Genomic DNA, 12,527 nt, shown 5'->3' on the forward strand with positions numbered 1-12,527 from the left:
CCACCTCCAATCCCATCTCCCATCCCACCTCCAATCCCATCTCCCATCCCACCTCCAATCCCATCTCCCATCCCACCTCCAATCCCATCTCCCATACCAACTTCCATCCGATCTTCCATACCAACTTCCATCCCATCTCCCATACCAACTTCAGTTTCATCTCCCATCCCATCTGATTTCCGACCATCGTGTTTGAAGAATGGTACCAACACCCTTCGATTCAACCCAAGCCTGGAAGGCACTTCTTGATACTGCTGATGAAATAAACCTGCGTGGAAGCTTGAGAAAATCACAGATTGCACGTATAACAGAAGCCGCGGCTATATTGAAAAGCATCCAAAGAACTGCGAGACGCCAGAAGTATAGATTATTCCTAAACAAAATTCTCCGCCATGCAGGTCCCGGAGTAGTTCTCCTTTGCGCTGCCGCGCTTGGACAGGTCCGCATTACGGACTTGAAAGATCGTGAACGAGACGATTTCTGCCATCAACTTCAGGCCAAGGATATACCTCCTAACATCAATGAATTGGCGACTCAGTACGACATACCGCTTTCGGAAAATGGTATGGCTTCAGATCTCATCGAGCTACTATGTATTTACTACAATCAGATCTAGAAACCTCATTGATTGCCCAAGATCGTTCTGTCAATCAGCCGGTGAACCAACAATTATACGACTCCATCTCAAATGATCCCGACCTTCCAAGTGCAGAGGAACAGCGAGTGATCGAAAATGCTACCCCCTACGGGATAGCGAGTGTCTTTAATGAGTACCTATGTGGTGCAATCAGAAGAGTCGAGGGGGACTCGAAAGCTGCGGTGACGATGGCGTTCCCACTCTGGGGAGGCCCAGTCCATTGTCTCATGAGCTTGGATATCTGCGAGCGGTATGTAGAACAACTTGCCATGGCACTATTCGGTGCAAAAATAAAATGGGTTGAACAGGTACTACACCTTGTTCTCCACGAAGGCATAACATTGATCATACCTAACTCCGAAGCTACCGTGAAAGGAGTCAGTGACGAGACTATTATAAAGATTTTTGGGACTGAAATATATAGCGCCATCACGGAATGCCCTGTCCACATGAGAGAAATTGCTGAAGGGAAGCATGTTACGGAATGTGTCTCCATGATATTTACCAAAAAGGGGGCTATTATTAATTTGTCGCTAGGACTTGAACGTGGTCTTCAGCTACAGAATAAGATGTATATATAAAATGCAATCCATAATTTGCTTAGTGTCCTATCCTTCTTTCCATTTTCCATTGGTAAGGTACAGTTTAGTGCCTAATGGTACATTTCCTTGCCCATTTGGCATCCCTTTCAGCAACCTTGTTTGTTGTTTCCCTTCCTTATCGTTCTCGTAGACAGTAACATTGCACCCCATCCAGTATATCATCTGACCCTTGCCTTCATACATTTTAACCGTATTCTCTGGCACCCTTGTAAAATCTATTGACTTATCGAGCTCTTGAGCTTCAAAAGCCTAAAGAGATGTTAAGTCAAGCCTCAAATTCAGCTGAACCGATTTACCATCAAAATTTTGTCCAAATACCGACGGCTGCGACCGCCTTCCGCTCGTGCAATTTGTTGAGATAGGAAAGATCGAGAATTTGTCTGAGAGGCCTTGCTTTTTCGATTGCTTTCAGAGGACTGTCAACAATTGGGTCGTTCGGGCTTTGTGCCAATATGGAGGACAGAGTGGCGTGCAACAGGATGTTCGTATATCGCGTGTGAGCAACTTTGCTGCTTCAAGGCACTGTAGGCGATTGAAACGTGGCAAACGTCGCCAAGTTACAAAACTGCATCATCATCGTTGCTGAAAATGATGGATTTGTTGGTGAAACTGCGCTGATGACTCCGAATATGAACAGCGGGGTTATTGGTCCCGTGACTCATCCAGCGTTGTTGGCTCTAGTAGCACGCTCATCCTGCTACCATTTCAGCCTAAGGGACGGTGGGTATGCCCTCGGATTTGGGCAGCAACAATCTTCCTTTGTGGCATATAGCAGTCCTGAGCAAACAGTCCAACTGATCAGACAAAGCTATCCATAAGTCAACCACCACTAGTAGAAAACGAAGTTTGGCGCTCTTTGACTGGTCGACCATGTAGCCCTTCGCTGACTTAACACTCGAACGATATTTGAATCAAGGTGGATTAATTATTGGAATGCTAAAAGTGTTTGGCTTTCGTGTTGTGTATCAGGAATGGCACGTCCAGCTATGCAGATCCAATACTACAGTGCGTGGTTGATGTCCCATGTCACCTGGTCAAAACCACAGGCTCTTGTGAACTCCGTGATCCGTAAGCCTATGTAGGATAACGTAGGATCTTCCTGGCGTGATTATAGGTCAACAAGTCAACTTTCGTGGTCGTCATTTTGCTTGTTATTTCACCGTTGCTCTGGTACTACGAAGCATACAAGACAAAACGCAAGGCATTCGGGTTTAAATCCACTACGCGCACACACTATGGCGCCAATCGGCCACGATCAGTGGGATGGTATGAAAGATGGTATGGAAGGTGGTATGGGATGTGGTATGGGCAATGGTGTGGAAGGTGGTGTGGGCAATGGTGTGGAAGGTGGTATGAGTGACGTCGCCTGTATATGAGGAATGCAGAGCGCTTCTTTGTCTTGGTCATACATGCTCACTCAGCAGAGACAAGTCGTTTGCATTGGGACAAGCACCTTAATTGCAGTACCAGCAGCACAACTTTAGCTAGGACCGTGAATCATTGTGTAAGAAAATTAATCACTGGCTCCATTAGCCCCGGAGATCAGAAGGTACGTATTCCTGTAATATGGGGCATAATATGCATACCCTTGAAAACATTGCGCTACAAGGCAGGCTAAGAAACACTCTCAGTGCGTTATCGAGACGGTCATGTCTCAGTCTGCGCTTCCAAGGACACTGCGACCCGTCAACATAGGTCGCATAATGGCCTGCTACCTCTCTCTTCTTGACATAAATCTGCAACATGAAGCCAGGATGCGATGGCATTGCATCGATAGTCTTCAACAAGGGTCTGCGCTGGTCGTTCCGAGGTACCTGCGATCTTGATCAAGGGACGCGCAAAAGTAGCCGAAACGTCGAGCGCGAAGCCGAGCTTTGTTAGCAAATATAAGGTCGTCAGCATTCCCCAGCAGACTTTGATTCTATACCTCAATCGATCAATCGATCTATCGATCTATCAATCAACTCCTAACGAGAAAGCTCGTCTTCACCATGTCGGCAAGTCAAAACAACAACGGAGGACCTTCTCCTCCTCGGGAACAACCGAAGAAGGAAGATGATCAAGCAGCGTCTGCCACCTCAGCCGTCAATACTGGAACTGGACATCAGAACAATGCTGCCTCCAACACGAACGGGATCGCCGATGAGGTAAGCAGAACCTTTCATCTCTGCCTGATATCAGCCTCGTTTCATACTCCTGTTTCCTCGACCTGCCACGGCCCGCAAGCCATTTATCGTCAATGCTATTACTGTCAATGTTATTCTCTGTCGATAATACTGCATCATTAAACTCAGGAGGTCCAGTACTGAACATTGTCTAAAGTCCCAGGTAACTTTTACTCAGGAAGACATTGATAAGGCTGAAGAACTAGACTTTAATGAAGATAATGCGTTGCAACTCGAAAGCCTCCTGAGACCGAATGGTGGAAACAGCGGTAACTAGGTTGCGCATCCCCGTCTCGTCAAAGGAGCTGCTTGAAATCAACGGAGACTGTCTAGTGACTGGAGTATCGAATTGCATGCATATCTCAGAGATTTAGGAGGCGTGTCAGACGCGTGTCAGACTCTGTGCACCGATATACCATCTGTGGTTTGCAATTACAACAGACTGTGCAGAGATCTCTTGGGATGACAACATATGTAAATCTCGTCAACATTCATTCAAGGGAGGCAGGACCTATCGCGGAATGGACAGTTTGTGCTGGCATATGGCACGACAACCAAACCTGGAATCACTTCTCAAAGCAGCAAGTTATTCTCCCTATTGGGAGTTGTCCCTCCTCGATGAATGCGCTGCTTGAGCATAGCCAATCATGGTCAAGTGGGCAATGTGTGACGTGTCCGTAAAATCGGCTCCATTCACAAAACCACGCCTTTCGTGGTCATTTGACTACTGTTTCATTCCTTGGACGTGTACCCTTCCAATCTTGACACCCAGGCTTGGACTATAAAACGACGACCCTTTCAGTGTCCATCTAGAGTAAAGCTGACGCCTTGACTTTCTCTACTCCTTTCCGCGTTGAAGACATGCCAATTATTCGAGGTACCCAGGCACTGAGGGAAATTGCTGAAAAAGTGGTCCTGCTCACCAAAGACCTGGTCCGAGCACGCGATTCTGAAGGGAATCTGCAATACTGGTGGGAGTTTAGGTCGCTTAAATGGGAGACAGACTACCCGGAGGCGGCTTTATTCTGTCGACGCTACTACGAAGATGATGTACGATGAGAACGACTCCCTCGTAGGGTGAAATTTACTAACCATTCGTAAGCACTCAATTATCTGCAATTACTATCGAAAAGAGCATGGAATTTCTCTGCGTTTGACCAATATGAAGTTAATTTACAGCGCTCGAGGATTCAAACCAGGGGAAAACCAAGTGCTCGTTGCCAAGGTTATTCCCCATCCATCTGCCAAGGGGCAAGTTGTTGGTGGTATAGAACCCCCCCAGCAAGCAGCTGGCGGTGAGGCAATCCCTGGGCAAGTTGTTGATGGTGAAGAAATATCTCTCCACAAAAAGCTGACCGAGCCGCTCGAGGCCGCAATCTGTCGGATCTCGGACGTCGGCCTCAATCCTCGTTTCGAGCCTTTTGACTTGCAGCCGGGTGATACTCTGGCCATGTATGGACCTGAGCGTGTGATCATGAAGAAGGGTATTATAGGTGCGATGTGCTTCGAGTATGAGGTGGATTCAGATACAACGTCGTTGCCTTCGACCGCTTAATGGGCCTGCAGAGCGTGCAGGCGCTTGAAGACGGCGTGGAACCACCATTGTCGGCTCATCCTATCATAGAGATTCGAAGCTGTCTGGAAGCGGCAATGAATAACCACTGAAGTTCAAGTCTTCCGAATAGTCGATCCAGGCATCCCAACGAGAAATGATGTATGTGGAATCGGCATCTCCATTCTCATCGTGCCGTTCCCAGAGTTGATCTTGCCCTGGCGGGTCAAAATCGACCTCATTTGGTAGCTCGGGTAGGGTAGTGTTGTCGACTGCATATCGGCCGGAAGGGACACTGGACGATCCTCCATTGTCATTTTGAAGCAGAGACATGTCCAAGCTTCTGTGTTCATGTTCAAAGTCCCTCAGAATCCCAGGGACGTCATTTCCGCGGCAGGATTCATGCCCCATGAGGTCCTGCGCGGTCGACCCAAGTCCATGTAGATCACCAGCATGATGCCCTGAATGGCGTTCTCCACAATCAGCGAATGCATTTGGTGCAAAGGGTCTGAGTTCATGTGGAATAAGGTTGTCCGCGGTAGGTTGGTCGTTGGTAAACTCGTCTGCACCGTCCCTACCGGGAGTCAGGGCTTGAGAAAAACTTGACTCGGGGTTAACGTGTTCAATGTCTGCGGCGATGTCTCTGCAGGCACCTTCCACACGACACCATTTAGACCGCCGCTCCTCAGGCTCAGAATCACTGGCGTCATAACCACTGGGTATTTCAGTAGGGGCGCTCACAGACGCATCTGTCTCACGTTAGTGCTTAGTGTTGGAAGATGAGGAGTGACAGACCGTCCATCTGTTCTTCCGCCTCGGCCTCTCCACCGGGGACATTAGGAGACTCAGCCCGCTCTGTTGGGAGTGGAGCTTCAATCTGAGGGGCTTCCTCCTCTTGTGAAGGTAACGATTTCCCTGACGAGTGCTTTTTCCATTCAGCTTCGAGGAAGGAGTATGGATATGTCTGCTCAGGCATGGAATGTCCGTTCCGAAGGTCAATTAGGACGGTCTTCAGTGGTATCCGACCGAGTTCTGGAATTTCAAGGAGGCGGCAGGCCTCTTTGTGACTAGACCAACAATGATCATCAGCGTAAGGATCTCACAAGGACCTCATCAGGAAATAAGCGGAAATATACACCTCACATCGGGCAGGAAATGGCTGATCCAGACCGTCGGGCAAGGTATTCTTTGGGCTTGCGGAAGGGCACTCAATTCCGATTTACACAATTCCTCAGCAACCTGGCGACAGAACTCGACTTTTTCGGGTCCGGAGATGCGTCCGGCATGGTAAAAATAGAATCCTTTCTCTATCTTCTTTAGCTCAGAGCGATCACTGGGGGTCGGTTCAAGGATATTACCGGCTGCAGCACATAACATCATCAGACCAGGGATGCCTTTCAACTGAATCATCCTGTTGACGATTCGATGTAGGACTTGAACTCCATCAGCGCGATGGTCCAATCGTTTGTTTGCTGGTTGTAGGCCCATTTTATGCTGGCAGAGGCTGAAGCATCCAGCGAAATACCAACTTAGCCACTTGGTCCTACGGACGCCATCATGAAGCTCAATAAACCCTCCTTCCAATGTCTTCAAAATTGTCTCGGAGATATTCTGACCTTTTTGATCGTCCCCCAGACGCATGGCATCGATGCGCATGATCACGTTTTCAATGGGATCCTCTTGCAATGTATCCTGGTAAGATGTGTCTGTTGGATCCTCTTGCGATGTATCCTGGTAAGATGTGTCTGTTGGCTCCTCTTGCGATCCATCCGGGTGAGATGGGTCTATTGGCACCTTCGTTCTTTTCCTCTTTGCGGTTTTGCCTTTCTTTATTTTCGTTATTTGATCTTGTCCACTTTGGAACTTCTTGAGAATAGTATCTGTAAGTTTGACACGACTAGGACCAGCTCCTCTGTTGTTGTTGTTGAAGTGGCCATCTGTGGCAGTCAACGGGAGCGCACCTCCAGCAAGTTGCGAGCTATGAGAGTTCTGGTGCCGAGTTCCAACTTCGAGGTTGGCGGATGCTAGGCCATGGGTGGCGACTGGAGTAGGACAATCAGATTCTGTGGCCTCCTCCGCTCTCGACATATAATGTGTTTTCTTCTCTAAGCAAGTCTTCGACGGATCTGACGGAGGAGGGAATTTTGTTCTGCTATTTCCCGTCAGCCCAAGAAAAGAATGTCTTCACGGAGCGTCCACCCTACCAGCCATCATCGAACTTGCGCTGGACAGGTCGAATATAAGTGTCGTAGACTTCCTGAATCTTCACCTTGAAGTAGTCATTGGCATGACTATCGTGATCAACAGTGGTGCAGCAAAGCTGATATTCAACGATAACATTGAAGCAAGGGTACGACACTTGGTTGAATGGGCGCACCACCACATCAACAAAGGCATAATGGCCCTCATAAGGTGGACAGAAGCGATAGCGGGTTGTCTTCGTCACTGAGACATCGAACAACTGTTGCTGTGCTCTTGTAATCAATTCAGGCAATCGTTCGACCTCGTCGTCTGGGATGTACTTTACGACCTCTCCAAACGATTCATTCATGGTGTTTGTAGCTTTGATAGGCTCCCCTACGGCAGGACAGAATAGTCTTGTCATATTACATAGTCGGGCAGCAAGTACTCTGCCGAGACCGCATGATCACGGGCCAAAATCGACTGTGCTTGAGGGCTCAGAGGGTCACAGCATTGACTCCTGCGTCGGTTCGGGCAGTTTACACTCGAGGATTGGTCCCACTTTTGGTGTGGTTTTTGAAAAGAACACAAAAAGTGGAGATCTCGTTTACGGAAGCACAACTGACTAGGTTGGTTGACCTATTCTCAACCAGGGTTGGAGCTAATGCGACCTCAAAGGTCGTCTACCTAGCCACTTCGTCATAAGGTCAAGCAAAGCAGGGCGGGCGCTCGGCATATCGAGTCGAGCGACCTGAGGCCCTTCCCCTTCTGATTTCCTGAGCGCGAGTTAGGTCGGGTGGTCCCTGTCCTGTCTCGTAGAACGGAGATGCACTTGCAAAGAAGCCCTTCCTTGTCACCATCAGAGTGCGCAGGCGAGATGTGAGATCAAGAAATTTATAAACATCGAGAATCTTGAGCTCCTGAATTATGATTCCAACATCAGGTCCGCTGTGGAGACAACGAGTTGAGCGCTTCGACTCTACACGTTCAGCAGCACGTCCAGAAGATAAAAGCCCCTTCTCCTGCATGTCCACCCGTTGCCTGGTTGCCTTTTTTCCTCTGTTCTGTTCATTCGTTCTGTCGCTCACCCACAGCTCAAGTATCATGACAGCTCCGACGAAAGATCCCGCGTGGCTTTGCAGCGTGGTCAACGTATTTGTCACCATACCGTTTCTCGTGGCAGCTAGCACCAAGTTGCAGCTGAAGCGCGCCGCCCCTATCCTTTGTTTTTTGAATGCCTCTTGCCAAACACTTGTTGGCATTGCCCTCACCATCATCATCCCTCAGGCTCCGCCCCACGCTGTTCACATTGTTGCGCGCGTGTGTCTTTTTTCCCTTTATTTTCTGGATGTGAGTGCATTTCCCTCCACCGTTGGACAACAGTCTGACAGATTATACAGGCTGCTGAGGCATACGCTTACCTGGAGTGTGACCTTTCAAGTTTCTGTATCACGTACGACTGGACAACAGTCCGAGGCGTGACAATTTTTTTATCCTTCATCGCTTTCAGCCTGCTCACATCCTCGTTGGTCTTGTCATTAGTGTTGTGAGGGTTCCTCTTCAATGACTTACTCGAATGGCACTAACAAACCGCCCACACAGACAGGCTACATTTATTAGCCCACTGCTCTTCACCCTTTCCATCTCTCTTTGTTGTCTTTTTCGGAGTGGTTGGGCCGGGACATTATTGTCAATTACAAGACGAGAACGACGTTACGTTCGCCTCATGTTGTCCTATGATTTAAGTCGGTCGATCTTTTTGACCGTCTTAGCTTTTATCGTCTTTGGGCTACAACAGAGATTCAATCAACAGGAGACATTGTGCCGCACGGTCAGTCAGATCTTCAAGACACCACTCCCTTGCTCACTTATAAAGATTCAACTCTTAGCTAGCAATAGCTTACTAGGAGCGTCCGGGATCTTCAAGTTACTGCGGCTCAATAAAGACCCAATTGGCAACGTGTCGTTTGTTAGGCCCAGCCCCAGCCCCAGCCGCGAACAGATTCTGGGGGAGTACAGCACAAGGTCTAATTAAGTGACGACATTTGCTGCAATGGACGACCCAATAGAAACCCAAGACGACATTATATTCAAGCTTTTGGACCAACTCCCGAACCAACTTCCGTTGACCATCACTTCCCTTCCATCTTCGAAGCTGCCGGTGATTGAGATTTGTGATAAGCAATGGCTTGCACACTTTCAATCACAGACGAATGCTGTTTATTATTCTCGACAGCTTGGAATGCTTGGAATGCCCGTGATATCTCTTGAGGAGGCGGTCCTCGTGCTGTACCGTCTTAGTGGCATGGATAGTACACGCATTCCGAAGGAGTACGTCGACGCATTGGCCGAGTTAAAGAAAAGGCTCTTATACTTTGCCATTGACCGGCGTAACAAGGGTGAGATGAGAGAATACTTTGCTATGTTGCCACTGGTTTCCATCGGAGCATTGATTGGTTTGCGCCTCAACAACAACCATTATACTGGTGTCCTCCGCGGATGGGTTTCGACACATAAACGTAGGTGGCTTTGTATCCTTGGTGGGGATCACGAAACAGAGATCGCCTTCAACTGCGAAGAACTAGAGGAGTCGCACATTGTGCTAAGTGGAGACATGAGACAACTACACCGAGAACTTTTGAAGATAAAGAAATAGGTTGGATTCACATCTCTACGGAGCCGTTCGTCGACGTCGAAATGCTGAGTCTTTTCTGACCAATGTCTTGGCCGGTGTGGTTGTCGTTCTTTTTCCTTCCACGGGGACTCAGAGTTAATGGCACAAGATGGGATGTATCGTGAACTTTGGTCTTCTCAATTGAAAGAGGCACTAGCATAAAGAGACAGACATCAGCTCACAAAAGGTGTCTTTATCTCTTCGCCGACTGGCCTGGAAGAAACATAAGTTCCGTATAATGGGATGCCAGAACCTCCTGGATACTGTTGAATACGTCACAACTGTCCCATTAGTCAGGCTTTAAAGTTTGTCTTGGGCGCAGGGAAATGCTGAGGTGGCGCTCGTGACCCTCGACAGCGGTGCACGTTATATTTACTTTTGTCAACGGGCAGACAGAAGTCTTGACCCATCATATTTGTCGTGCATTCTGCCTTCTCAAGTCGGCGTGAACACATAAAAGACGTCGCTCGCCAGAACGATCTCTCAGTCTTCATCGGCCCTCCCAAATATCTTCATTGTTAACCGCCTGCAGAATGCCCGAGTTTGGCAATGCCCCCCCGATGAAAAATCCTTCAAAGCACGAATCAACCCTCTTACCAGCTCACTGCGCTCCGGTGTTTGCGTCATCGCAATCCTCAAACCAACCTCCATGTACACAAGAGAAGTCCTTTTTTGAATTCGATGACAGCTATACAATTAGCTATATAGCACGGATACGAAAGTATTTCACCGAATGCCTTCCCATTAAAGGTTGTCTTTGTTCCCCGGATCCTCACCATCATACATAAAGACAGCCATCAACATTCCAAGCTTCGATCCTTCTGATGCAGATATCCTTCGCAGATTGTTCTTTCAAATGTATTTATGAGAATGAGGAGAGATGAGGTGTGGAGGACCGACAACATTTTTCGCCATGGACGGGAGTGTGAGCGCCTGAATACTGATCCTTTGCCTGCCAACATCTATGCCAGTACGCTTATCACTCTTTTTTTCCACATGGCGGTCCACTCGCAGCTCAATATCCTCCCCCATACTCTTATGTGGGTGCCTGTGCGGAATGGTTGTCTGGAAATCATGCCCATAGCGGTCAGGCTGGTAGCCAGGCGACATTATTTGTCGGTCATCATGTCGGAACATTTCATATTGTCTCGCGGCCAATCTTTGTGACTTGTTTGTATTGTTGAGAACCCGATCAACATCATCATACGTGGGTTTATTGTGGAGGACCGTCATGAGATCCTTGAACTCTGGACTCTTTGGACGCTGGCATATGTCCATAAACTGAGACATCCGTTTTGCTCTCTTCGCCACTTCTTGACGAGCATCCTTCCCTCTGAGGTCTTTCTTAAGTTGCTCTTTACATTCTCGTCCCGCGCTTTTGCATTGATTACATGGCCGCTTCTTCTCACACTGGCTCACTGTTAGATGTAAAACTTATTGAGAGGATCAAGCGATATACCTTTCTTTTATGTTGTTTACAAGTCTCACAGGCGCTGCTCACATGCTTGGTTTGTCGACACTGTGACTTTGTGGATTTCATTATCTTACCCTTCGAAGGACTCATATTTAGTGGATTTTTCAGGCAGGAAATCAACGTTACGAATAGACTTAGAGTAGTGATCATTAGGGGTCGTAGTAAATTAGGTCAGGAGAACAGGCTTGGCCTGATAAACAAGATTACTGAACCTTCACGTCCCTGCATCAAAAGCTAGGCTGTAAACCAGCCACCAGAGATTCATTCCTTGACCTTAGACAGCTCCCTAGTCATCTATATAGTCTAGCCGACGTCTGGAACGCATTAATAAAGAATAAGAATCCTTTGCAACCTCTTTCTACCGTTCTCTTTCTGATAGTCCCTCTCCATATTCGCCCTCTTTAGTTATGGACTTAGCAGGATCAGTTGAAGCTCGCTACTTGGAACCACCCGGCGAAGTGCTACCGATAATGGCCGGATATTTTCCCGAACACTGTCTCACACTATCATTAGTGGACCAGAACGTATTATTTGTGCGAGGTGTGCGAGATGTGCGACCTATAAACATCTCGATCAGCCATCAGGACGGAACAGATCGCACAATTGAAATCAAGCAGATCGGAATCCTTGAAATTCAGTATGAGGATGTTGGGACCGGCAAAAGAGGGTCGGAGTTCTTAGAATGTGGTATCTTACCATCTACGTCCCAACCACCTTACCATATCATCCTCAGCACCGCAGACACCGTAACAATATTTCCGCAGGCCATTCCGATCGGTCGCATGGCAATATACCGTCCTGACGCCCAAGAAACTTGTGGTGTCTGTGGTCGGACTGGAGCCACTGTGATACATGGCGAATGTAATCAATGGTTTCACACGACTTGTGGGCGGGATTCTCAGCCAGGTTCGAGCAAGCTACCAGTGGGTTTGATCGGTACCCATGAGCTTTGCTCAATTGAACTTTGTCGCAAGAGCATTACACACCTACCGCTCCTACATGATCCAGCGATCACATTTAAGGCTCGCCGCGCCGGTGAGGCTAGTTCTTCCACGAAAGAAGCTCAATTCGCCACGAAGGATTACGTTACTCAGTTCTATTCTCCAGATGAGACAGTGATTCGTGTCTGGGGTATGTTTCCTCAGCGAGGATGGGTTCGGGTGAGGAGTCCGCATTCAGGGGTTAAGGATGTCTTCTCCCGTCTGGTGGGACAAGACACAGAGAAAAAGTTGAAAAAATTTG

General features: G+C 48.1%; 6 protein-coding genes across 6 annotated transcripts; 5 read left to right on the plus strand and 1 right to left on the minus strand.

Moving 5' to 3' along the window:
* On the plus strand, positions 1-1,221 carry PV06_11753 (uncharacterized protein). The gene is made up of 2 exons (XM_016413479.1): positions 1-563; positions 611-1,221. Exons 1-2 carry the CDS (start codon positions 200-202, stop codon positions 1,216-1,218), a joined length of 972 nt encoding a protein of 323 aa, XP_016256143.1. The 5' UTR covers positions 1-199; the 3' UTR covers positions 1,219-1,221.
* Positions 1,222-3,230: 2,009 nt separating this feature from the next.
* Positions 3,231-3,681, plus strand: PV06_11754 (uncharacterized protein; the record flags this gene model as incomplete). The annotated part of the gene is made up of 2 exons (XM_016413480.1): positions 3,231-3,386; positions 3,562-3,681. The coding sequence occupies 2 exons, from the start codon at positions 3,231-3,233 to the stop codon at positions 3,679-3,681; spliced, it is 276 nt and encodes a 91-aa protein (XP_016256144.1).
* Positions 3,682-4,150: 469 nt separating this feature from the next.
* On the plus strand, positions 4,151-5,321 carry PV06_11755 (uncharacterized protein). Its single transcript, XM_016413481.1, has 2 exons — positions 4,151-4,454; positions 4,507-5,321. Exons 1-2 carry the CDS (start codon positions 4,266-4,268, stop codon positions 4,957-4,959), a joined length of 642 nt encoding a protein of 213 aa, XP_016256145.1. The 5' UTR covers positions 4,151-4,265; the 3' UTR covers positions 4,960-5,321.
* Positions 5,023-7,507, minus strand: PV06_11756 (uncharacterized protein; the record flags this gene model as incomplete). The annotated part of the gene is made up of 4 exons (XM_016413482.1): positions 5,023-5,705; positions 5,752-6,023; positions 6,095-7,108; positions 7,161-7,507. The coding sequence occupies 4 exons, from the start codon at positions 7,505-7,507 to the stop codon at positions 5,023-5,025; spliced, it is 2,316 nt and encodes a 771-aa protein (XP_016256146.1).
* A 1,683-nt stretch (positions 7,508-9,190) lies between these two features.
* On the plus strand, positions 9,191-9,793 carry PV06_11757 (uncharacterized protein; the record flags this gene model as incomplete). The annotated part of the gene is made up of 1 exon (XM_016413483.1): positions 9,191-9,793. One exon carries the CDS (start codon positions 9,191-9,193, stop codon positions 9,791-9,793), a length of 603 nt encoding a protein of 200 aa, XP_016256147.1.
* Positions 9,794-10,224: 431 nt separating this feature from the next.
* PV06_11758 (uncharacterized protein) lies at positions 10,225-11,230 on the plus strand. The gene has a single exon (XM_016413484.1). The coding sequence runs from the start codon at positions 10,676-10,678 to the stop codon at positions 10,976-10,978; it is 303 nt and encodes a 100-aa protein (XP_016256148.1). The 5' UTR covers positions 10,225-10,675; the 3' UTR covers positions 10,979-11,230.
* Positions 11,231-12,527: the final 1,297 nt, after the last annotated feature.

This window comes from Exophiala oligosperma, assembly GCF_000835515.1.
Source record: "Exophiala oligosperma strain CBS 72588 unplaced genomic scaffold supercont1.59, whole genome shotgun sequence".
Lineage (NCBI taxonomy): Eukaryota > Fungi > Ascomycota > Eurotiomycetes > Chaetothyriales > Herpotrichiellaceae > Exophiala > Exophiala oligosperma.